The 27,587-nt window shown below is 39.1% G+C and overlaps 1 protein-coding gene across 1 annotated transcript in view; it reads right to left on the bottom strand.

Moving 5' to 3' along the window:
* LOC140211971 (fibrillin-1-like) overlaps positions 1-27,587 on the bottom strand; it is a 460,859-nt gene that overhangs the window by 130,193 nt on the left and 303,079 nt on the right. Inside the window, exons 29-36 of the mRNA XM_072282261.1 lie at positions 27,060-27,182; positions 24,822-24,947; positions 24,507-24,632; positions 5,208-5,330; positions 4,441-4,563; positions 2,482-2,607; positions 2,137-2,259; positions 1,875-1,997 (exon numbers count right to left, since the gene is read on the bottom strand). Coding sequence (XP_072138362.1) covers positions 1,875-1,997; positions 2,137-2,259; positions 2,482-2,607; positions 4,441-4,563; positions 5,208-5,330; positions 24,507-24,632; positions 24,822-24,947; positions 27,060-27,182 — 993 coding nt within the window. The remainder of the gene's footprint in view (positions 1-1,874; positions 1,998-2,136; positions 2,260-2,481; positions 2,608-4,440; positions 4,564-5,207; positions 5,331-24,506; positions 24,633-24,821; positions 24,948-27,059; positions 27,183-27,587) is intronic.

The raw sequence follows: 27,587 nt of genomic DNA, 5'->3' as shown, positions 1-27,587 counted from the left end.
AATGCTGGGTGTACGAGTAGTCTTTAGGGTACTGCAAGTCTGTGTCTTTGCTGCTGCTTTGCTGCATGCTTGAGTGCTCGGTGGTGGGTACTAATGCATTTTTTCTGGTGGGGGAGGGGGGATCATTGCTTTGCTGTGGTTTATGCACAGGAGGGAGGGGAGTTGGTGGGGACTGTGGGGTTCTAACATTTAATTGTCATTCACTCTTTGGGGGCACTCCTCTGTTTTCGTGGTGGCTGCAAAGAAAAAGTATTTCAGGATGTATATTGTATACATTTCTCTGACATTAAATATACCTTTGAAACCTTTGAAATGGGCTCTAATAAGACAATTAAATTCTAATGCACTGGACCCATGTATGCCATTCTTAAGTAAGTGAATTCAATAATAAACACAAGAAATCCTGCAGATGCTAGAAATCCAAAGCAAAATGCTGGAGGAGCTCCGCAGGTCAGGCAACATCCATGGAAATTAATGAACAGTTGACGTTTCAGGTCTAGACTGGAAAGGAAGGGGAAAGACACCAGAATAAAAGGGTGGGAGGGAAAGAAGAACAGCTAAAAGGTAACAGTTGAAGCCAGATGGGTGGGAAAGTTAAAGAGGTGGAGATGAAGGAATCTGATAGGAGAGGAGAGTGGACCATAGGAGAAATGGAAAGAGGAGGGGCACCAAGGGCAGGTGATAAGCAGGTAGAGAAAAGTTACAAGGCCAGATTGGGGAACAGAAGAGGGGAGGAGGAGGGAATTTTTTTTTAACCGTAAGGAGAAATCAATATTCAGGTTGGAGGCTACCCAGACGGAATATAAGGTGTTGCTCCTCCATCCTGAGGGTGGCCTTGCTGTGGCACAAGAGGAGGCCATGGACCAACATGTTGGAACTGGAATGGGAATCTGAATTAAAATCTTGGACCAACAGGAAGTTCCGCTTTTGGCGGATGGAGCAGAGGTACACAAGAGGAGGCAGTGGACCAATATCAACTCAATAACATGAATTTCAACTAGTCCTCTTTGCAAGGAGACCAGAAGCGATGTACCCTGCATTAATTAACCCATCTCCTGATACCTGAAAGCCCTTCCACAATCTGAAAGGCACAATTCAGAAGCAGGAAGGAATAATCTTGACTTACTTGGATAAACAAATCTCCAACAAAACTTGATCTCCAGGACAAAATAACCCAGTTGAGGCACCCCCAACCAGCACCCTTAATCATTCATTCCATTCACCACTGTATACAGTGTTAACAAAATGCAATTGCTACTACTTGCTATGCCACTCTGACAACACTTCTCAAACTCGTGACCTCTATCACCAAAAGTGACAAGGGCAGTAGATGCGTGGGAACATCATCATCTACAGATTCCCTTTTAAGTCACACACCATCCTGAACCTGTAAATATACTTTTAATTTTTACTGAGTCTAAACCAAGAAGCTTTCCAAAAGTATTGGTGGGAGCACCTATACCAGAAGAAACTCAAGAGTTCAAGAATATGACTCACTAGTACAACATTTTCAGGGAAATTCAGGATGGGCCATAAATTTTATCTTTGGCAGTAATCCCCAGATCCCAAAAGCAAATAAAAAGAAAATGTTATCTGAGCCTGTGTTGATTCAAAATTCAGGAAAATCAGGAAAAATATGAACATGCCCTGCACAGAATTTTCTGCAAGGATGCTTCAACTTCTGTGTAATATTCAATACTATTCTACACACAAAATCCAACCCACATCCAACAACTATTGTATAGGGTATTTTAAATCATTGATAACTTCCCTTATAATTGTATAGTTTTTCTCTGATTGCAATAACTTTGTGAATAATGCTGAACTATTGCTGCCTTCAGAGCAAATGACTGATAAAAAAACTTGATACATACCAACACACCCGACACCAGTTGGGTTCAGTTCAAATTCAGATGGACAGTTGCAGACGTAGCTTCCAGGGGTGTTAACACAAATTCCATTAATACAATTAACTGGATCCGCACATTCATTTACATCTGAAATAGATATCCAAACAAAACTTTTTTTTTCTGGTTATGTCCAAAGTATCACTTGAAACATTTATTAGCCATTTTGTGGTTCAATTATCTTAGAAATAATTATGACACCATTTACCAAATGAAAGCAACATTTTACCTGTGCAGTTGCCTCCACTCCTGTCTAGCTCATAACCCAAATCACATTCGCATCGGAAGAGCCCTGGAAGATTCTGGCATCTTCCAAACACACAAATGTCAGAGAACGAGCACTCATCAATATCTGCAATAAAGATTACGAGAAATTCACTGAAAGTAACTATTTAGACTGTTCATTCTTTTAAATGTAAGTTATACATGTCATAATTAAAGCTCTTTGAGATGCAGGATACAATGCAAAACAGTTAATTTCTGAAAGACAGGAATTAACACTATGGCTATAGCTGACTAAGTGACTGAAAAGGGTGAAGGAAGTAATAAGTATAGACAGGAAGATGATGCATACCTTGACATGCTCTGCCATCTAGAGATGGAGTGAAGCCCATATCGCATTCACAACGGTAACCTCCAGGTGCATTTAAGCAATGGCCATTCTCACAAAAATTTACATTTTCAGCACATTCATCAATATCTGTCATATAAGAAAAGAAGACATGAGGAAAAACACTTAACTCCTCTATGTACAAACAAATCCTGAAGAACTTATTTTATTCTGACAGTATGGAGAGAGGGAAATTGGTTAGCACAATGGAACGAATAACATTTTTTGGAAATGCATTAAGATAAGGTGCTTATTATTCAGTCTCATGTATACTTATCACAAATTGCGAACCCTCTTGGGTTTGCAATAGACGTAATTCAGATTTCTTGTATGTACTGACATGCCAGAGCAATGCACCTGGTTTCCTCAACAAAAATTCTATGTGCTCTTATGACTTTGGCATTTTATGTTTTTACTTCAGTCACAGAGTCTTTTACCTGTTTAGAAAACACTCATTCAGGACTGAGAAGTCTGTTCTATATTCTCCTTCCCATCCACAGCATGAGAGCATTTTTAGCATCATTAACATTTCCCATCTAGATCACTTAATTATGCAAAGGCTTTGACCTAAGCCAAAAAGGAAGTAGAGTCAGGAACACATAACATTTAAAAAGCATATGGACGTACTTGAAAAGCCATGATTGCTGGGTTAAGATTTAAGGCTAGAAAATGGAATCAACCTTGAGAACATTTTTATGTCTGGCACAAACACGATGGGACAAATGGCCTTATATGTTATAAATTTTTTGTGAATCTTACAAGCTTATGGGACAGCAATTCACTGAAGAAATGCATTAGTGATAGTTTCAGAAAAGATAATATTGAGCCGTGTTTTTAAATTATGGTTTAAAGGTTTCTGTACACATTTTGGAATTGACTTCAAGAGATTCTGCAAATGCTGAAAATCTTGATCAACATATATAAAAGGCTGGAGGAACTCAGGAAGTCCCTGATGAACGGTCTCACCCCAAAACAAGGATTGCTTATTCCGCTCCATAAATACTGCCTGACTTGCTGAGTTCCTCCAGCATTTTGAGTGTGTTATTTTAGGATTAGCTATTCTCTAGTGATAGAAGTTAAAAGATGAAATTTAAAGTAATAATGTCTTTGAAGAGAAGAGGTTGGCAAATAACCTATTTTGGTGTGTTGCCCATGAGTGACAAATATTAATTCTGGGGAGAATCTGTCTACATTAATTGGATCTGCAATTTAATCTTTATTATTATTATTATTATTATTATTAATGATATCAAATTTTATATCCATCAGAATGCCACTTGTTCGCTACAAATACTTGTAACTCACAATCTTGTTAACTCCAGGCTCATCCAATCTTTACGTTGCTATCCTGTTGAATTCTATCTTTATTAACTGTAACTCATCTTAATACAAAATTTTAACTACATTGTTTTTGCTGCTCAATCACTGTTGTGAATGCTAACCTTTGCCCCACAACAGTTCTAATTTACATTTGTGGTACTTAGCTGCCGTATCTGTCCTTCCTCCACCATCTCTAATCTGTGGTTTTATTACTTCAGCATTTTGTGTTTATGCTCCTGTCAAAAGAATTCTACCATTTTAATGAAGCATATTTTAACTACTCACTTTATTTTCTCTCCTTTTGCTTATTTATTTTTGTAACTTTGATTATATCTGCAGTAACCTCCTTTAAGTGGCCTCACATCACTATTCAGCTTCAGTTTGGTGAACAACTTTAAACTAATTAATGCCCGAAGCTGGAAGACAAATAGAACTATGGATGTTGTAACAATTTTTATTTGTCTTCTTAATGTTGAATGTAATGAAATAAGGCTATTATCTAGCACTTCAAAGGATAAGCATACAGAATTAATTATTGTCATAAACTATGAAGTAGTGCAGGATTTCCTCAAAGCAGAAGTAGAATTCTATCTTTGGACTTACCAGTGCAAAACACACCATCGCCGCTGTAACCTTCTTTACATGTACATTTATAAGACCCCTCAGTGTTCATGCATTCAGCAGTTGGACTGCACTTGTGTGTTCCATTTGAACACTCATCCACATCTTTGTAAATAAAACGATACGTCATTAGTGCAAAAGTCATTCATAAAAATGAAAGCTCAAAATTCCACTATTACGGATTGTTCATTCTGATTAGTAATGATCACAATTCACATATATTCAAACTCATTAGGGATTTCTGATCAGTAGTAATATCGGTCCACATATATTCAATCTCATTATGGATAAAACCACAAAATTAACGTTTGGAGAAACATGATCTCACTTAGAACTGAAATTGAAATTCAGTCGATAATTTTGTATGCGTTTCTAATTAACACCAGTTATGATCTGGGACCATTGACTAAGAAATTATATTATTCTATGTTGCTTGACAATTCTATAAATTATAACAGAACCAAGATATTAACCACTCTCTGTACAGGAGTTTTTAATATCAATTATTTCAAGTTTGTATAAGGAACAAAACTAAAACATTTGAGAGGATAACTATAGTCCTGCCTTTGTGTGATCTGTGACAGCCTTTGTAATAGTCACTGTTTTGTTCAGGTTGTGGTATAATGGTTTTTGTATATGCAGGCACACATGTAATATTCAAAAATAATTTCTGTTAACAGAAAACTGAAAAGTATTAAAAACGTGGATTCACAAATGTCTTTTTCGTCTTTTCACAAAAACATTCTTACCAGAACATTTGATGCCATTACCAGACCAGCCATCCGCACATGCACATTTGAAGCTTCCTGGTGTATTTGTACAAATAGCGTACCTGTGGCAATTATGGGCACTAATCTCACATTCATTAATATCTGGAAAAGAAAAAAAATCATTCAATAGAAGAGAATTATGTTAATTTGTTATAAGACCATAAGACATAGGAGCTGAATTAGGTCATTCGGACCATTGAATCTGCTCCAACACTTCATCATGGCTGATTTATTTTTCCTCTCAACCCATTATCCTGTCTTCTTCCCCTAACCTTTCATGTCCAAGCTAATCAAATAATCAAATGATCTAGCCTCCACAGCCACCTGTGATGACAAATTCCACAGAACCACTGCCCTTTGGCTAAAGAAATTCCTCCTCATCTCCATTCCAAATGGACATCCCTTTATTATGATGCTTTGTCCTCTGTTCCTAGACTCCCCTAGGATAGGGAGTATCTTCACCACATCCACTCTATCTAGGTCTTTCAACATTCAATAAGTTTCAATGAGCTCCTCCCACATTCTTCTAAATTCCAGTGAGTACAGGCCCAGAGCCATCAAATGCTCCTCATACAATAACCCCTTCATTCCCAGAATCATTCTCATGAACCTCCTCTGAACCCTCTCCAATGTTGGAACATCCTTTCTTAAATAAGGGGCCCAAAACTGCTCACAATACTCCAAGTTAAGTCTAACCAGTGTCTTATAAAGCCTCAGCATTACATCCTTGCTTTATGTTACAATTACATACATTTACCACTCAGTTAGGTTTTAGAACTAGGTTAGTTGCGAATAACTACGCCGTTACGAAAATAATGAACTGTGTCATATCGGACAAGATAGCTCACTTGAATGAAGTAGTAATTCAGTTCAACAGGAACTATTATCACTGCTAAATCAAAATCCAGGAATTTCTAACAACACTTATCCAAGGCTTTGTAACAGTTCATCACTATCTTCTGAAGCTAATTAACAACTGTAGTAACTGTTGGCCACAATACTCCAGCCACATTCCATATATGAATAAAAAAAAGCCATATCGTTCCATCCTCACTCTTTGCTCTTAAGTTCCTCCCATGCTTGGGCCATTATTTTCCTTTCTACTACTGGTTCAACTCCATCCACACTAATATTTAAAAATCATTTTCAGGATATTTTCTTCTGCTTCTTTCACACTTCATAGTCTCTTTTGTTCCATTGTTTATTCTCAGCAATTTTAAGTTTTCAGCTAGGCTTTTACATTAGACCATAAGGAAAACAAGAAAAGTTAATTCAGTCTTTGTGTCTGCTCTGTCATAAATAAGATCTTGGCTAAACTTTTACCTCAGAATCACATTGCTGTAGTCATTTAACATCCCTTGATTACGTAAAAACAATCGATCTCCATCTTCAAACTATTCAGTAACAAAGCCTCCTTGACTCTCTTGGGTAAAGGATTCCAAAGATTCATTACCCTCTGGGTGAAGAAATTTCTTCTAATCTCAGTCCTGATTTGCTGACCTTTTATTTTGAGTTGTGATTCCTGGCTCTTGACATCCCATCCAGGGGAAGTATTATTCTTGATGCAAGTTGTCAAGTCTTGTTAAAACTTTGTGCATTTAAATGAAATCACCTCTTATTCATTGAAGCTCAAATGAGTATGGACTTTATCTACTTAATCTCTTATATGATCAATCTCCTATCGTAAGAATAATTTGGGTGAATGTTTGCTGCAGTCTCTCCGTCGTGAGTATATCTGTCTTCAGATAGGGAAAGCAGACCTGCATACAATATTGTAAATGTGGTAACATTAAGGCTCTATATAATTTGAGAATATTCTTACTTTTGATATCTATTCCACTGATAATAAAAACAAACACACTGCTGACAATTTGAATTGCTTGCTATTTGATGGAGACGGACATGAGAAGCAGAGGAACATCCGGAGAAATTTCTGAAATGCCCAGTTCGCTGCCACTGCTACTGAGCGATCGAGAATCTCCGGAGGGAAGGCCCCAAAATCCCCGGCTTTGCCTGCTGCTGACGACCGAGGCTGAGGTCGAAGCGTTCGGCAGAGATGGTGCTTGGTACTCGGTGTCGGAGAGCTGATCAGAGCTCGAAGTTTTCGGATGACTCAGAGTCGGACTGTGGTCGTGCAAGGCAGGGAGAGTTTTCTTCCTTTTCCTTCTCCCATCTGCGTGAGATGTAGGACTTTCGAGAGACTTTGAACTTTTTTACTGTGCCATGGCCTGTTCTTCATCAAGTTATGGTACTGTTGCACTGTTGTAACTATATGTTATAATTATGTGTTTTTTGTTAGTTTTTTAGTCTTGGTCTGGTCCTGTGTTTCTGTGATATCACACCGGAGGAATATCGTATCATTTCCTAATGCATGCATTACTAAACGACAATAAAAGAGGACTGCGTGTCCTCATAATCTAAATACCTGCATGTCAACTTTTGCGGCACAGACCTGCAACCCGTTCTAAACACCAGCACCTTTCAATCCCTCACCATTTAAAAATATTGCATGTTTCTATTTTTTCCACCACAGTGAATGACCTCACATCCTTCACATTTATTTAATCTGTCATGTAATTTATTATAGATTAAGTCATTTAATCTATCTACATCCCCCTGCATTCTCCTCATACCCCATACTGCCACCAACTTTCCATCAACAAACCTGGGCATATCACACTTGGATTCCCCATCCAAAATCATGGATTTGGATTGCGGTTAGGCTCTGGCACTGACCATATGGAAGCGCACTGGAGGCCTTTTGAATGGCCAAATACACAAAGAATTGTTTCCCTTTAACTATTCTGCTTGTTGAACCCTTAAATAACTGACAAATTTACCAAACATGATTGTCTTTTCATAAATTCATGCTGACTTTGCTCGGTCTTTTACTACTTTTCTAAATGCTTTGCTACCACTGCTTTAATTATCCAGCATTTTCTCTATCACCACTATAAGATTAAATGGTCTAATTTCCTTTTAAGAAACGTCGTTATATTTGCCACCTTCCAATCTTTGGGAATCATACTAGAATTCTTGGAAAATCACTGGAAAATGACAGCCAGCTTATCCACATCTCTATCACCAGCTCTTTCAAAATATTTGAACTTAATACCTTGCAGTGTTATTAGCTTTTAATGCTAGTTTTTAATTTATTTGAACTCTAATCACTTGAGTTATGCAGTTCCCCACTATTCCAAGATTTCCAGCTCTGGCTTCACAACGTACTTAGCTTTGGCCACATTTCTACCAGCTCTATTACACGGATGCTGGCAGCCAGCCCTAGTTCCCATACTGCTTCTATTCACAGACCTTGGCAGAGCAAGATCATATAAAGAAAGCATGGTGGGGATGACATCAAAACATGGAAAATAAACTAAGGAAACAATAACAGAGGGAGAAATTTTCAGTATGTTGGAAGTTAAAGGGGGAATCAGTATGTAGAAGGAAAGTAATAAAGAGAATAGCTCTGGAAAGTTAAGGTAAGTACTTGATAGTGAATGATGAGGATATAATAATTTATGAGTGGAAGAGTGGAATAGTAGTAATATTGAATCAACAGAGCAAGAAATACAAAGAGGTAAAGGTACAAGTGAAGGAAATGACTGCACAATAAGACCACAATAGGGAACAATGAGAGCCAGCAGTAAACATAAGGAAATGTTGTCAAAGAGGATAATCTTTAGAGGTAATAGAAGGTTATGGGAAGAATAGAACAGCTATAAAGGGTTGTTTTAAAACTAAGCAATGAAAAATAGTGGTGCTTCCCTGGAATCAGTACTGGACCACTACATTTTTAAAACATATATTAAAGGCTTAGACATTAGTGTAGAGTAAAATTTCTAAATTTGTAAATGACACAAAACTTGGATTCCTGGTATACAGTAAGGAGAACTGTAGTAGACTGCAATAAGAGATAACCTGGCAGAATGAATAAATGTGATAAAATTTGATACAGTGAATTGTGAAGTGATCCACTTAGGCAGAAAGAATATAGAAGGACAATATCAAGTGCATGGCACAATTGGATGTCCAAAACAGAGAAGTCTTCATTATATGTACATCAATATTTGAAACTTGGGCAGGATGTTGAGGTGGCTAACAAAGTATGTGGGATTCTGGAATTCACTAATAGATACAAGCAGGGAAGTTACACTAAATGAGTATAAAATGCAGGTTAAACCACAAATGAAGTATAGCATCCAATACATCTTTTATGCATGCCTTGAAAGGAAGAAAGAACTACACCAATGCAAATCCCCATAGCATTCTATGATCCTGTGACCTCTGTCTCGGAGGTTATTGTCAGAACATCCTTTAAGGTGTCAGGCCTTGGATGGGTACTGAAAACCTGTGCCATTTAACTGGCTGGAACATTTAAGGTCACCTTCAACCCCTCACTGCTGCAGTTTGAGGTTCCCGCATGCTTCAAAAGGGCAGTAATCATATCATTGCCCAAGAAAACCCGGCTGAGTTGCCTAAATTACTATTGATCAGTAGTACTCATGTTTACTATAGTTAAATACTTTGAGAGGTTGGGCATGGCTAGAATTAACCCTGGCCTGAGCAAGGTCCTGGACCTTCTACAATTTACCTAATTGCAGCAACAAGTCTACAGCGGACACAATCTCACAGGCCCTCCGCTCTGCTTGAAGAACTTAGACAACAGCAAAACATTCATTCAGTGAGTGAGTGGGCCAGTGAAGGAGTGGAGCTTTGAGGCTTCGACTCGAGAGGCTTCGACAAGAAGAGGCGGAGGACAAGCTAGCTTGCAGTTAGTTTTTACAATGTCTCCTGAGATGGTGATGTGCCTCTCATGTGAGATGTGACAGTCTTGGGGGAACTCCCCTCTCCCGCAGAGTCACATCTGCAAGAAGTGCATACCACCGGGCGATCTGGAAGACCATGTAAGGAATCTGGAGCAGCAGCTGGATGACCTTCGACTCGTAAGGGAGAATGAGGCAGTCATAGATGAGAGCTACAGGGAGGTAGTCACACCTAGGCTGTCGGAAGCAGGTCGTTGGGTGACAGTCAGAGGCGGGAAAGCGAAGGTGAGCAGACAGGTAGTGCAGAGTACCCCTGTAGCCATTCCCCTGAATAATAAGTTTACCGTCCTGGATACTGTTGGCGGGGACGACCGATCAGGTGTGAGCCACGGTGGCAGGGGCTCCGGCACTGAGTCTGACCCTGTGGTGCAGAAGGGTGGGATGGAGAAGAGGAGAGCTGTCGTCATTGGAGACTCCATAGTCAGGGGAGCAGACAGGAGATTTTGTGGACGTGAGGACACCCGCATGGTTTGTTGCCTCCCGGGTGCCAGGGTCCGGGATGTCTCTAACCGGGTGCATGACATCCTGGCACAAGAGGAAAAGCAACCAGAAGTCGTGATACATATTGGGACCAACGACATAGGCAGGAAGAGGGATGAGGTCCTGAAGTGTGAGTTTCGGGAACAAGGCAGAAAGCTGAAGAACAGGACCTCAAGGGTGGCGTTCTCAGGATTGCTGCCAGAGCTATGTGACAGTGATGGTAAGAATTGGAGGAAATGGCAATTGAATGCGTGGCTGAGGAGTTGGTGCAGGGAGCAGGGTTTTAGATTTTTAGATCATTGGGATCTCTTCTGGGGAAGATGGGAAATGTATAGACTGGATGAGTTGCACCTGAACTCAAGGGGGAGCAATATCCTTGCAGGTAGGTTTGCTAGCATGGTTTGGGAGGGTTTAAACTAATTTGCGAGGGGGATGGGACCCAGAGCAATAGAGCAGTGAAAGAAGTGCATGGAGTAAAGCCAGATCTAACATACAGAGAGGCTTTGAGGAAAGAGAGGCAGAATAAACGGTGTAAAGGCAGTAAGGTAGAAGGGCTGAAATGTGTGTACCTCAATGCAAGAAGCATCAGGAACAAAGGTGATGAACGAGAGCTTGGATACATACATGGAATTATGATGTGGTGGCCATTACAGAGACTTGGCTGGCACCAGGGCAGGAATGGATTCTCAATATTCCTGGATTTCAGTGCTTTAAAAGGGATAGGGAGGGCGGAAAAAGGAGAGGAGGGGTGGCATTACTGGTCAGGGATACTATTACAGCTACAGAAAGGGTGGGTAATGTAGCAGGATCCTCTTTTGAGTCAATATGGGTGGAAGTCAGGAACAGGAAAGGAGCAGTTACTCTATTGGGGGTATTCTATAGGCCCCCTGGTAGCAGCAGAGATACAGAGGAGCAGATTGGGAGGCAGATTTTGGAAAGGTGCAAAAATAACAGGGTTGTTATCATGGGTGACTTTAACTTCCCTAATATTGATTGGCACCTGATTAATTCCAAGGGTTTAGATGGGGCAGAGTTTGTTAAGTGTGTCCAGGACGGATTCCTGTCACAGTATGTGGACAGGCCGACCAGGGGGAATGCCATACTAGATCTAGTACTAGGTAATGAACCGGGTCAGGTCACAGATCTCTCAGTGGGTGAGCATCTGGGGGACGGTGACCACCGCTCCCTGGCCTTTAGCATTATCATGGAAAAAGATAGAATCAGAGAGGACAGGAAAATTTTTAATTGGGGAAAGGCAAATTATGAGGCTATAAGGCTACAACTTACGGGTGTGAATTGAGACGATGTTTTTGCAGGGAAATGTACTATGGACATGTGGTCAATGTTTAGAGATCTCTTGCGGGATGTTAGGGATAAATTTGTCCCGGTGAGGAAGATAAAGAATGGTAGGGTGAAGGAACCATGGGTGACAAGTGAGGTGGAAAATCTAGTTAGGTGGAAGAAGGCAGCATACATGAGGTTTAGGAAGCAAGGATCAGATAGATCTATTGAGGAATATAGGGAAGCAAGAAAGGAGCTGAGAAGAGCAAGAAAGGAAAACCCCAAGGCATTCTTCAATTATGTGAAGAAAAGAAGGATGACAGGAGTGAAGGTAGGACCGATTAGAGATAAAGGTGGGAAGATGTGCCTGGAGGCTCTGGAAGTGAGGGAGGTCCTCAATGAATACTTCTCTTCGGTATTCACCAATGAGAGGGAACTTGATGATGGTGAGGACAATATGAGTGAGCTTGATGTTTTGGAGCATGTTGATATTAAGGGAGAAGAGGTGTTGGAGTTGTTAAAATATATTGGGACAGATAAGTCCCCGGGGCCTGACGGAATATTTCCCAGGCTGCTCCACGAGGCGAGAGAAGAGATTGCTGAGCCTCTGGCTAGGATCTTTATGACCTCGTTGTCCACGGGAATGGTACCGGAGGATTGGAGGGAGGCGAATGTTGTCCCCTTGTTCAAAAAATGTAGTAGGGATAGTCCGGGTAACTATAGACCAGTGAGCCTTACGTCTGTGGTGGGAAAGCTGTCGGAAAAGATTCTTAGAGATAGGATCTATAGGCATTTACAGAATCATGGTCTGATCAGGGACAGTCAGCATGGCTTTGTGAAGGGCAGATCGTGTCTAACAAGCCTGATAGAGTTCTTTGAGGAGGTGACCAGGCATATAGATGAGGGTAGTGCAGTGGATGTGATCTATATGGATTTTAGTAAGGCATTCGACAAGGTTCCACATAGTAGGCTTATTCAGAAAGTTAGAAGGCATGGGATCCAGGGAAGTTTGGCCAGGTGGATTCAGAATTGGCTTGCCTGCAGAAGGCAGAGGGTGGTGGTGGAGGGAGTACATTCAGATTGGAGGATTGTGACTAGTGGTGTCCCACAAGGATCTGTTCTGGGACCTCTACTTTTCCTGATTTTTATTAATGACCTGGATGTTGGGGTAGAAGGGTGGGTTGGCAAGTTTGCAGACAACACAAAGGTTGGTAGTGTTGTAGATAGAGTTGAGGATTGTCAAAGATTGCAGAGAGACATTGATAGGATGCAGAAGTGGGCTGAGAAGTGGCAGATGGAGTTCAACCCGGAGAAGTGTGAGGTGATACACCTTGGAAGGATAAACTCCAAGGCAGAGTACAAAGTAAATGGCAGGATACTTGGTAGTGTGGAGGAGCAGAGGGATCTCGGGGTACATGTCCACAGATCTCTAAAAGTTGCCTCATAGGTGGATAGGGTAGTTAAGAAAGCTTATGGGGTGTTAACTTTCATAAGTCAAGGGATAGAGTTTAAGAGTCGCGATGTAATGATGCAGCTCTATTAAACTCTGGCTAGGCCACACTTGGAGTACTGTGTCTGTTGCAGTTGCAGTTCTGGTCACCTCACTATAGGAAGGATATGGAAGCATTGGAAAGGGTACAGAGGAGATTTACCAGGATGCTGCCTGGTTTAGAGAGTCTGCATTATGATCAGAGATTAAGGGAGCTACGGCTTTACTCTTTGGAGAGAAGGAGGATAAGAGGAGACATGATAGAGGTGTACAAGATAATAAGAGGAATAGATAGAGTGGATAGCCAGCGCCTCTTCCCCAGGGCACCACTGCTCAATACAAGAGGACATGGCTTTAAGGTAAGGGGTGGGAAGTTCAAGGGGGATATTAGAGGAAGGTTTTTTACTCAGAGAATGGTTGGTGCGTGGAATGCACTGCCTGAGTCAGTGGTGGAGGCAGATACACTAGTGACGTTTAAGAGACTACTAGACAGGTATATGGAGGAATTTAAGGTGGGGGCTTATATGGAAGGCAGGGTTTGAGGGTCGGCACAACATTGTGGGCCGAAGGGCCTGTACTGTGCTGTGCTATTATATGTTCTATGTTTTATTCATCAAATTGCTCTTTATTGATTACTGTTTGGTTTTCAATACCATCACACCCTTAGTATTAATGACCAGGCTTCTAAACTTTTGCCTTTGTACCTTCCTCTGTAATTGGATCCTCAACTTCCCCTTCAGAAAACTAGTCAATACAGATCGGTGATAACATCTCCTGCTTGTTGACAATCCACACAGGCATAGACGCATCTCACAGCTGTGTGCTTAGTATACTGCTCTACTCTCTATATTCATATCTGTGTGGCTAAGCACAGGTCAAATGCCATTTATAAATTTGCAGATGACACCACTGTTATTGGTAAAATCTCAGATGGCATCAAGGAGGTGTACAGGAGTGACATGGTTCAGCTGGATTAATGGTGTTGCAACAATAACTTTGCAATAAACTTCAGCAAGATTAAGAAATTGCTCGCGGACTTCAGGGAGGGCAAGTTGGGAGATCTTGCCCCAATCCACATTGAGGAATCAGCATTGGAAAGGGGGACCAGTAGATTAGTAGATTCAAGAAACAAGGAGCACAGATTTAATGTTTTGGGCAAAATGTACAAGGAGATGTGAGGACTTTTTGTATATGAACAATTATGATCAGGCATCCACTGCCACAAAGTTGGGGAGCGGGGTAGAAACAGGAATTCGAAAGGCTCTTGAAAGAGAATAATTTGCAGGACAATGGAAAAACAGTGAGTGAATGGACTAATGGCATTGGAGATAACATAGGCTTGGTGGGCCAGATCTCTCTTTCTATGCTGAGCAATTCTGTGATAATATTCTGGTTACAGTAACTGAAACACTAAGGTATTATTTATGTCATATCGATAAGGAATATAAATGCAGCATTGTTATATGTTACTAGGTTAGTAACCAGACTTCTGAATTACACTTCTGGAGATAAATGTTTGAATCACACAACGACAACTGGTGAAGTTAATTCAAATATACAAACAAATCTTGAATTTTAAAAAAAAGCTGCTACTACAATACATAAAATCTCACTTGGTTTATTAGACTGAAATCACCTGCTTCTTAAGTTCCTCCATATTTCAGAGGCAATTATGGATAGGCAATCGATGTCAGTATTGTCAAATATGTTCACATCCCATGAATGGTTAAAAAAAAACTACAATCTACTGTCTTTAATAAAACAAAAGCCAAGGCTCTCAACAAAGTGATTTGGAATTGGAAATAGAATTGGTTTATTAATGTTACATGTACAGTACCAAGATAGCAAAAAGCTTGACTTGCATGTTGTTCATACAGATCAAATCTTTACACAGTTCATTAAGGTAGAATAAGGTAAAACAATAACAGAATGCAGAATAAGTAATAACAGTTACAGAGAAAATATGGCGTAGATAGACAATAAGGTGAAAGATCATAATGAGGTAGATTGTGTGGTCAATTTATCATACCAAAACATTTAATAATTTTATAACAGTGAAATAAAAGCTGTCTTTCAGCCTGGTAGTACATGCTTTCAGGGTTTTGTATCTTTTGCCTGATGAAAGAGGGGAGAAGTGAGAATGACTGGGTTGGTTCCTATGTTTGATTATGCTGGCTGCTGTACTAAGGCAACAAGAGGCATAGACCATGGAGGGGAGACTGGTTTCTATGATGTGTAGAGCCATGTGAAAAGCAGTCGCTTAACCAAGCCAGAAAGGATGCAACAAAAAAAATTGGTAAGGATTGACAGGGATATGCCAAGTTTCTTTAGCCTCCTGTGGAAGCAGATCAATTGAAGAGTTTTCCTGACCATGGCATCTACAGGCTATTGGTGGTGTTCACTCCTAGAAACTTGAAGCTTTCAACTCTCTCAACCTCAGCACTGCAGAAGAGTAGGCTTCCTCTATTTCTCATCCATAATCTGTCTCTTAAGCAGTTAAAACAGCCTAGATAGTAATATACTTAATTTTTGACTGTGGAATTGGACTTTCATGTTTGACTGTACATTAGTTGCATTAGTTGAGCAAGGCCTGTTGGGACTTGTTTGTGAAGTGGAGTGCAGTGGAGACAGTTCCTTATGGACTTTACGCGCCAGCTTAAAAAGTGAATGGAGTCTGTCAGGAGTTGTCTGCAGAGCGGGAGATTGTTTGGGTCAATAGTAACTTAGCAAGGGCCAATAAAATGAAGTGAGGTTTAAATGTAGCAGCCATTGTATGAGTGGACTGAGTTAAGAGTGGTCAGGCTTTGGCCCAACAGGCTTGGGTGAGAACAGGCACAGGCTAGAACTTGTTTGAGAAGTTAAGAGATATAACAAGTGAAGGCATGATGGCAGTTCAGGCAGTAGTATACTCCTCCAGTGAGATGTGGGATTTCTTAATTCACATCTGCAGGAAGTGTATCCAAATTCAGCTGCTGAATGACAAGTTCAAGGGCTGGATGCACTCGGAACCATCCTGGAGGCTGAAAACTTTTTGAACTTTTACTGACATGGTCACACTGAGAATACAGGCTTCAGACAGTAGATGGGTGATCACCAGGAGAAACAAAGGGGTAAGCAGTCAGTACAGGCCAAGTTATTGAGTATGGTTACAGTGGAGGTTGATAGGTTCTTGGGTAGTCAGGGCATCAAAGGTTACAGGGAAATGGATTTGAGAAGGATAATAAATCAGCCATGATGGAATGGCAGAGAAGACTGGATGGGCCCAGTGGCCTAATTCTGCTTCTATGTCTTATGGTTTTAAGATAGATAGTGGGTATCTGACAGCTGTTAAACAGTCTTATTAATCAATAAATATTTCATACTGAGTGTGGAGAAGTACACAATTCATCTGGTAAAGAGACAGTGAATGTCAAAGTTAGTCAAGTTACTAAAGTTCAGAAGTACTTTGGCAGTTCTGGTCATAACCCAGTAAGTGGGATATGATTAGTTTGGAGAAGGTGCTGAAGAGTTTCACTAGGATACTGTCTGGGATGCAATGATTTACTTGACGACAGATTGAATAGCCTAGAGTCATTGATTTCTTTGCAGCAGAGGAGGCTGAGGGGTATCTGATGAAAACACACAAAATTATAAGATGCATAGACAGAGGAGGTTATAAGAAATATTCTCCTATAAAAGTGCCAAAACTAGAGGATATAGGTTTAGAGTATAGGGGAAGAGGCCACAAAAGGAGAACATTTTTACACAGAGAGTGATTGGAATTAAGAAAATACTGCCTGAGTGACTGGTGGAAGTGGATACTCACATAATTTAAGAAATATCTAAATATTTCTCAATTAGGATTTCTAAGGCCTAGAAGTCTACGAATCAAACACCGGTAATTGAGATTAAAGTCTATGGGTCGGCATGGAGATGATGGCTGAAGGACTATATAACTGTAGGACTGTCAGGCCCAAGAAATGATTTGGGATGGTTAGAATACTGATGTAAAAAATTACAAATGCTGGCAATCTGAAAGAAAAACTAAAAGTCTTAGAAGTAGCAAGTCATGAAGCATGTAAGGGAAAAGAACAAGAGAGAAATGAAAAGTATTTCTATCTCCACCAAATGCTATTAACCTTGGTTCAGTTATAAGAGAGTCCACTAACTTGGGCAACATAATATATTTTATGTTATTATGTGAATATCCCAAGCTATATTGATTGAACTGAGAAACTAAGTCAGTCCGTGTATTCACTCATACAGAAATTTCTCATTATGATCCACAATGTGTTATTTCAGCTCAATTTCATATCTAATTTAGATTTCCTTGGTAACAGAACTATGGATTAGCTGCAACTCTTAATTAAAAAAGTTTTTCAACTACTCTTCATCTATTTGTATATGAAACTTATGTCAATTTGTTAAACTCCAAGCTTTCTAACACTGACATATAACTAAATGGCTACTTCATGAACAACTAAATAGTATCTGAGACAGGGCCAATAAGCCAGATTTTAAGGCAGCAATGTACTAAATTTGTTTGCATTTGTTGCCATTATACCAAGAAATTGATAACAGATTCTGAAATACAGAGATGTGCTATTAAAAATAGAAACCCATAAATTGTTATCAGTGTTTTCCTGCTCTACCACAGGGTAGATTATTCTACAACTTTCACCAGTACGATCTTCAGAAGTTGGGAAATAGGCCAAAAAAGGCTACGGGAGCCATTCACTTGGTAAAGTGCCCTAAAGTGTTATCTACTGTTGCAAAAGTGTGTTTTCAGTAGCATATTAAGTGATTACTTTTGCTTAGAAAGCCTTCTTGTCCTAAATAAAAATTATTTTAAAGTAAATTCTATTAGATATTCCAAATTATAGGGATTGATCATTTATTGTTTTTAAAATTTATTACATTTTAGCTTAAATTATAATTAAATATGTATCAATATTGTTATACTCCAAAACTTTAGTTAAAGATCCTGCTTCAGTTTTTTATCTGTGAGAATTTTTTCATGTGATTGGCTGTTCACCCAGCATTAAAATTGGATGTGAGTGGTTCTATAGAATAACTGAGGTTAGAAATGGGAAGCCCATTCCACAGAAATCATTATATTTTTCTGGGCAGACATCCTCAAGGCCAGCTGTTACTGTTATTGCTTCACTGTTAACTGGAAAATTGTTATTTTTCAGTTTATCTAATTGAGAACCAATCATTCCCTTCTTATTGGAGATGTAGTTGAAATAGAGTGCTCTCTTAAGACTCTTATGGCTAGTCCTTTTAAAATAAACACAGTTCAGTCTCTGGCTCCATGCTCTGTGTTTCTACCATATGAAAGAACCATTGTTTCAGATTCTAAGGCACACCATGCATAATACAATGACTCTTTTCTTCAGTCTCGGGATCATGACTTCATTTGCTAATGTTTCTTCGCTTGTTTGATAATGTTTTCAACGTGAAACTGAAATTGATCCGTATTATAAGTAACTGCTACAACTTCAACAATACATAAAGGTGGCATTATGTCCTAGCCAGAGTAATTTTTGGTGCATAATTATATTAATAAGGATTATATTAATATAAGGATGTGGAAGCATTGGAAAGGGTACAGAGGAGATTTACCAGGATGCTGCCTGGTTTAGAGAGTATGCATTATGATGAGAGATTAAGGGAGCTAGGGCGTTACTCTTTGGAGAGAAGGAGGATGAGAGGAGACATGATAGAGGTGTACAAGATAATAAGAGGAATAGATAGAGTGGATAGCCAGCGCCTCTTCCCCAGGGCACCACTGCTCAATACAAGAGGACATGGCTTTAAGGTAAGGGTGGGAAGTTCAAGGGGGATATTAGAGGAAGGTTTTTTACTCAGAGAGTGGTTGGTGCGTGGAATGCACTGCCTGAGTCAGTGGTGGGGGCAGATATACTAGTGAAGCTTAAGAGATTACTAGACAGGTATATGGGGGAATTTAAGGTGGGGGCTTATATGGGAGGCAGGGTTTGAGGGTCGGCACAACATTGTGGGCCGAAGGGCCTGTACTGCGCTGTACTATTCTATGTTCTATTATACATTATAAATGTCTGTTTGAACACTCAAAGTATTGACCATCCCACTGATAATAGGTGTCAGAATATAGAGATCTCCTTCACAACCCTGATTTTGAAAATGAGAAAAAAAATGCTGATTCGAGGGTTCCACATCTATGTTGCTAATTCACATTGTTTTACAAATGTAAATCTTAATGTAAACAAAAGAAATCCTTATTATAGTTTGGGCCAGTAGTTATTGGAACTCTCAAATACTACAGTTTAACTTCAATTTAAACAACAGAAATATCCTTCCTCAAGATATGCTCACCTATTCATCATAGCTTTCGGCAATACAAAAATTATCAACAATACAAGAGGGTTTGTTGATGCCAGTTACTTTTTATTCACTTTGTTCTTTAGTCTATTTCTGTTTCTTCATTAGTTTGGAAGTGGGCAGAGCAATTGCCCATTCTAATCCTCCTTCCCTTCCCCCTTCATTTTTATTCTGGTGTCTTCCCCTTTCCTTTCTGGCCCAAAATGTTGACTGTTTATTCATTTCCATTGATGCTGCCTGATCTTCCAAGTTCCTCCAGCACTTTGTGTGTGTGTGTTGTCCATTCTAATTGCCCTAAAGCAGGATTCATGGAAAATCCAGAAGTTTCAGGGTCATAATTATGATCAGAAGTTATTTTTTAAAAATTCCAAATGATTAATTGAATTTAAATTCTACAGCTGACTCATTGAGACTTGAAGTAAAGATGTTGGATTGTAAATTCAGACCTATGGATTACTCATTCAGCCATTGCCATTCCGTTATAATTGATACTATGTGAGAAACCTACCACTGAACCTTTTGATTGCTGTTGTAAACCAGTTAATGAAAGACATTTTATTCTTCTGGGATTATCTCATTTTAGGTTATGAAACAATTTTGCCAGTGTTGTCTGAACATGATACCAGTAGTAATCCATGTTGTTCAATTGAAGTGGAAGTACATGGTTATTGCCTGAAAGTGTTGCACTGAAGCTTGTTAGCCCTGTTTCCAATTAACATGGATAACCTAGGAGGAAAACTTTCAGTGCAACACTTTCAGGCAACAACTATGTACTTCCACTTCTGTGCCCTCTGTACTATAACCCACTGGGTTCCACATTCTCTATGGAAGTTCTCTGGTTTGACTTTCCAAAGATTAACATCTCTGAATTGAACACCACCTGTCATTTCTTGGCTCACTTATCTAGCTGGTCAAGATCTTCAAGTAGTTTTTGATAGTCTTCTTCACTTTACTCAATATCACTTACTTTAATGTCATCAGCAGACTTACTGAATAGGCCTTGTACTCATCATTACTGTTCAGCGATCCCATAGGAAGGCATTTACACTTATAACATGGGATTCAATTGGAAACATGAGTTTTGAATCAAGGTAAATTATGATATAGATTTTTTAAATTTAGAGATACAGCACAGAACAGGCCCTTCTGGTCTGATTGTCAACCAATTTAACCCTAGACTAATCACAGGTCAATTTACAATGACCAATTAACTGGTTCATCTTTAGACTGTTAGAAGAAACTGGAACATCTGTGGGAAACCCATGTGGTCACAGGAAGGATTTATAAACCTCTTACAGAGAGTGCTGGAAATGAACTCTAAACTCCCGAGTTGTAATAGCTATGCTAACTGTTATGCTACTGTGGCAAAAATTCTTTTCAGAGAATGAAAACCCTCCAAAACACAGTGGTCACTATATGTGCTGAATTACTAAATGTTTGTATTTATATGGTTAAATTTTTAACAGCATTTAATAGCAGATACCATTTACATGTTCTGTTGCTGCTTCTTGGTTATGTATCAGAAATGTCTGTTGTTTAGAATGCATAGTTGCATAATTTAGAGGGTGTTAACCCAATTTATTTATATTTTATGCAAAGAATTAGAAATAATGCACATTAAAGAGAAACTTGCCTTCATGATACTATCATTCACAGGAAACCAATGTCTGGCTTAGATATGCTGCAAGTTCAAGAAAGCCAACTTTTGATTAAAGCGCAGACAGAGGTTAAAAAAATCAAATTAAGTCATTTCAACTTAATTTAAAATTAAAAAATAAGTAAATACACATGGAAATTTTTTACATTATATGAAGTTTTAATCTTTTCCTTAGAATATTAGGAACCTGATTTTTGTTTAAACAAGTAATATACAGAAAATACATTTATTCATATTTCTCTTTAATTTTTTTTTATAAAAATAAAATAATGGATGTAACCGAATGCCAAAAGCATCCTTCACCAAAAATGATGTGAAGCATGAAATCTTGATGCAATGCTTTATTTAGAATTCATCAAGTTACCTACTGTGGCATGCATACAGCTAAATAAACACAACATTCATCTAAAATGTAGTGCAAATAAGACTATTTGAAAGAGAGAAACTTAGAAATTTATTGGTGTCAGCATAGGCACGTCAGCTCTCAGCTCTGTGGCCTGCCCATGATAACTTGGTCTTGGTGCTGCTGCTTAACAATGTAGTAGTGCCCAAGGCATTAAATGCTAGCGAATCAGCCACATATTAGGGTAAGGCTTTACATTTATGTAGTGTGCATGATGAAAAATATTTGGGTTTGGTTTGGAAAATTTAATTTTAGATGACAGTCAGCAAGTTAGGCAATTGCAATTTAGGGGTACTTGGTTTATTATGATTTGGGAGCAACCACTATTAAGTAGCATTAAGCACATTACACCAGATGAAGCCAGACCAGTCTTTTATAAAATGGTTGGTAGTCACCCGATTGTGTAATGATTTGAAATGTGAACTATCTGCATTACATTTCCTTCCAACATGGGTGATGTCTGCCATTATATCATCTATATTACATTCAACAGATACAAAACTTGATCTTGTGAAACAAAGGGTCCTGCCTGAGCAGACCCCAGCCCGCAGATTTTGGGCTAGAAACTGTTTACAATTGGGTACCCTTAAAGTTTAAGATACTTTTTGAGTTTCAAGCAAGTGAAACTCTCAACTGGCTCAAACAAAATTCAATTATACATTCAGATTGTAGGTGAATAAACAAAAGCAATTTGATGGTTTCTGAAAACAGTGAAAATTAACACATGTCCAAGTTGTATCACAAATGTACACATCTGAAATCATTTATTTTTAAAAAACCTACTATGCAGTAATCAATAGCAATTTTATGTACACTGATTTACCTCAACAACCAATATCAAATATTATTTGCTTGTGAATTATTATCTAATTCACCAGGAAAAAAATTGTAGACAGAGGGCAGGTATAAAGTGCACAGGATTTTGATGTTCTCATATTTATTAAATTAAAAGGAGTCTCTGATGGATTTTAAAGAACAATAGACAGTAATATAACCTGAAAGGTTCTGAATATTTTTGCTGTATCATAAAATACATCACAAAGCCCAGATTTAATTTTATAATACAGAGCAAACAGCAATCTTAATACTACATTGACATATATTTGTTTTACTAAAACTTTTCTTTGACTAGAAAATACAATATACGAGGGGTGATTGATAAGTTTGTGGCCCAAGGTATAAAGAGTCAATTTTAGAAAACCTAACACACTTATTTTTCCTACATTTACACACTTAGTCCAGCAGTCGTGGAGCATACGGATCCCTTCTTTGTAGAAGTCAGCGTCTTGGACCTCCAGAAAGTGGTCCATAGCACGGGTGATTGATAAGTTCGTGGCCTAAGGTAGAAGGAGATGAGTTATTAACTTCAAACTTTCCGCATTTTCGCACAAAGAGTTGAACTGCATGTGATGTAACGAGAGCTGTATAACTCATCTCCTTCTACCTAGGCCACAAACTTATCAATCACCTGTGCTGTGGACCCCTTGGAGGTCCAAGACGCTCTTGTTACATGCACGTGCAGTTCAACTCTTTGAGTGATAATGCAGAAAGTTTGAAGTTAGTAACTCATCTCCTTCCACCTTAGGCCACAAACTTACCAATCATCCCTGCTGTGGACCACTTCTACAAAGAAGGGATCCGTATGCTCCACGACTGCTGGACTAAGTGTGTACATGTAGGAGGGGACTATGTTGAAAAATAAATGTGCTATGTTTTCTAAAATTGACTCCTTCTATTTTAGCCCATGAACTCATCAATCACCCCTCATACATGAAAAAATCGTGGAAATATGGAAATTTTGTTAAAATAGGTTGCAGATGATTTCTGACATACCAGGAAATGGAGAATTTTAGATATTTAAGATATACTATTCTTGGACTTGTTAGAATCTTAATGGACTATGTACTAATAGACTAAAAGATCTGGCACTTTTGGGACCTCCTGAGGGATTCAGAGAACTAGACTCTTGTGAATGCATAAACAGTTGGGACAGCCATTGTTGTGGGTGGATGCTGCATAGATGTCTGTTGGCAAAACATGAACCAGTGGTCAGCTCCATTACTCCATGCTGATTAAAGCATTGAGCAAGATTAAAATTGTCGAGGATGAAAGCAGAAAATGAACAGGTGTTAAATGCCATCTGCTTGCATTTCACTGGTCTCCCTCTCTTCTTGCTACTATCATCAGGCAGGAGATGCAGGATTCTTGGTCTCATGCTGCCTGATTCAGGCGCAATTGTTGCCCTGCAGCCATTGGGCTCCTGGATGGGCTTCACTCACCTCAGCACTGAACGGGTTCTGCAGCTGTGGGTTCACTTTCTAGGACTCTGCAGTTCATATTCCATGTGTTTTTGTTTCTTTTTTTTTCCCCATTTGCACGATTTGTTCAAAGCACTTCAACGCTGAACTGTCTCTGCAACAATGGCCTGCAGTCATCGGGTTCCTGGACTGGCTTCACTTGCCTCAGTGCCAAACTGGCTCCATGTCTGCAGACTCACTTTTGAGAACTCTGTGGTTAATCTTCTGTGTGTTATTTGTTTACTTTTTTAATGTCTGCATGATTTGTTCTTTTTTCACACATTGGGTGTTTCTTGTACAGGGTTTTATTTAAAACTGGTTCTATTGTGTTTCTTTGTTTTGTGGCTGCCTGCAAGAAGACGAATCTCAAAGTTGTATATGGATACATACTTAGATAATAAATGTACTTTGAACTTTTAACTTTGGAATAATATTTTCAACTATAATAAAATTAAATGCTAAATTTGAATAAAGCAATAAAAAAAAGTGGAAGATTTATTTACCTGTACAACCAGTTGTCCCTTTCTTCACAGAGTACCCCAGTTCGCAGTGACAAATGAATGATCCTCTTGTATCCTCACAGGTGCCACTAAGACATATGTTCGGATTAAGTTCACATTCATTAACATCTGCAGGTCAGAATTTAAAGATTACAGTATATACCAAGTATCAACACATTAACTTTTAAGAGAAGCTCTACTGTTGAGTGATGCTCTTTTAAACATTACTAAATGCTGTTTTATTTTCACTACAGACTCATATTGCCTGTCTAAAAATTAAGCAACAGTTCCAGAAATGAGAAAAGAATTCAGTCTAACCTAGACATGTCTTCATATCCTCCGATGCCATAAATCCATCATAGCACAGGCAGTGATATTCTCCAGGTATATTGACACATTGCCCTCCATCACAAATGTCAGGATTATCCTCGCATTCATCAATATCTGAAAGAAAAGAATAGTTTACATCATTGTCATGTTTCAGTCTGCATTCCAACACAACGTATAATGTAATGTAAAACATTAATACGAACCAGCAACACTACCATGTTTCTGATGAAGAATTGATTGAAGTTCCTTTCGTATGTTTAGTGAGAACAAAGATCCCATGATACAAGTCATGACAGTGTTTCCATATTCACTCATGGTTTAGGTTATCACTGGTAATGCTAGTATTTATTGATTGGTTAAATGTTCTCCCACCATGAAGTTACGTAGGATTTAGACCCTGAGCACCCAGTTAGGTGGTGGAGGTCACATGTTCAAGAGATTTTGTTGAAGGAGCTTTAGAGGGATGCTACAATGCATCGTGTAGATGTCACACAGAGAGTCAATTGAATTGAATTGGGTTCAGTTGGTTTATTATTGTCACATACACTTCATAGCCACTTGATTGGGTACACCCATATACCTTCTTGTTAGTACAAATATCTAATCAGCCTATCATGTGGCAGCAACAATGTGTAAAAGCATGCAAACATTATCTAAAGGTTCAGTTGATGTTCAGACCAAACATTAGAATGGGGAAGAAATGTGCTCTAAGTGACTTTTACTGTGGAATGATTGTTCGTGCTAGGGGAGGGGTGGTTTGAGTATCTCAAAAAATGCTGATCTCCTGAGATTTTCATCCACAACAGTCTATAGGGTTTTGGTCAGAGGAGAATGGCTAGACTGGTTAAAGCTGACAAAAAGGTGCCAGGAACTCAGTTAATCATGCACAACAACAATGGTGTGCAGAACAGTATTCCTGAAAGCACAACACATTAAACCTTGAAGTGGATGGGCTACAGCAGCAAAAGATCACATTGGGTTCCACATAATAAGTGGCCACTGAGCGTATGCTGCAGTACCCTGAAAAGCTTGTCTTGCATACTGTTCAGACAAATCAAATCATTACACAGTGCACTGAGGTAGTACAAGATAAAACAAGAGCAGAATGCAGAGAATAGCTACACAGAAAGTGCAGCCATGAGCAGTAAATCAACTATTTTCTTTATACTGGGGGCACAGACATAATTCTAGAATAGTATGTTGCCTCTTTCACACCAAGGTTCATCCTTGGAGAGGGTATCATTTGGAGATTGTCCAGTTAGGGTATATGGATAGAACTTAGAAACAAGATTGGATATGACTTTGATGAAACTATATTGGAGGCACTTCCAAGTCAATGGGGATAAGGAGACCCATCTGCTCTTTTTATGAGTCTCATAAGAAGATCACAAATAGTTGTAAGAATAATAGTAGTAGTGGAAGATTTCAACTTCCTCAGTACTGACTAAACCACCTGTAATGCAGGACTTTGTCAAAGTATGCGTATTGTGATGGAGCCCCTAAGGTGGTTGGATGACATATCACATCACCTCCTGGCAGCTCCTGCAGCCAAGCTGATGCCAAATGTACTGCTTCGCATTCCTTTGGACCACATCCGTGAGGCCGAGAGGGGGATCTTGATGCCTGGGCAGCCCAGGATCTCCATATCTATCGCCCAGATCTGCGTCCCAGAATGGGCACATCCATTGTCTACTTAGACAGACGGAGTCATGAATGAATGCATACTGTGATAATAAATGTACTTTGAACTGAATTTGCTGGAGGAGTTCAGAGGGACAGGGTCTACCAGCATTTGAATAGATAACATCTGATCAGAGATAGTCAACACAACTTTGTGCATGGCATATTGTGTCTAACAAATTACAGCTTTATGAAGAGGTAACCAAGAGCATAGATGAGGGCAAGGTGTAGATAGTGTCTGTCCAGACTTTAGCGAGGTCTTTGACAAGGTACTGCATGGTAGACTAGTCTGGAAGGTTAAAGTGCAAGGGATTCAATGAGAGTTAGCCAATTGGATTCATAATTGGTTTGATGGTAGGAAGCAGAGGGCAGTGATGGAAAGTCGTTTTTCAGAATGGAGATCTGTGACTAGTGATGTGCCACAGTGATCTGTGCTGGGACCTTTACCGTTTGATATTTATATAAATACTTTTGGAAAGGTTATTCCCAAAGCGGCTTAACAGTGTGAATTTATATCTTACCAATATCTCAATACCTGCGCTTTACCTGTGCAAGTTCGCTGGTCTGGTAGCAAGGCATAGCCACTCCTACAACTGCATTCATAACTGCCTTCAGAATTTGTGCAGTAATTCTCACATCCTCCATTCGATATTGTGCATTCATCAATATCTGCAATAAAAATTGGGCTGTAATTTTTAGGTGTTTGGATAGGGCAGTGATTAAAATTTTAAACTCTGAATTAAAGGTGGAAATATTTTTGGTTATCATCATTGAATCATTATTGAATATGGGTTTTCTCTAAGAACTGGAGAACTACACATATTATACACCAAAGAATTATGTTAGGACAACCCAGCAACTATATTCATGACAGTGTAATCATTAATAGTGTGGCATCTATTAGAAATGACAATCTAGAATATCTCATGGATAAGTAAACTAAAACTGGTTATGGTCAATTAATAAATAACCTTTTTGATCAGGTAACAAGAGGGGATTAATGAAGGTAAAATATCTAATATTGTATGCATGGATTCTGAATAGATTTTTGGTAAAGTGTTACATGAAAGGCCT

The sequence above is a fragment of the Mobula birostris genome, chromosome 18 (assembly GCF_030028105.1).
Source record: "Mobula birostris isolate sMobBir1 chromosome 18, sMobBir1.hap1, whole genome shotgun sequence".
Lineage (NCBI taxonomy): Eukaryota > Metazoa > Chordata > Chondrichthyes > Myliobatiformes > Myliobatidae > Mobula > Mobula birostris.
This window is presented reverse-complemented; position numbering and strand designations above follow the sequence as displayed.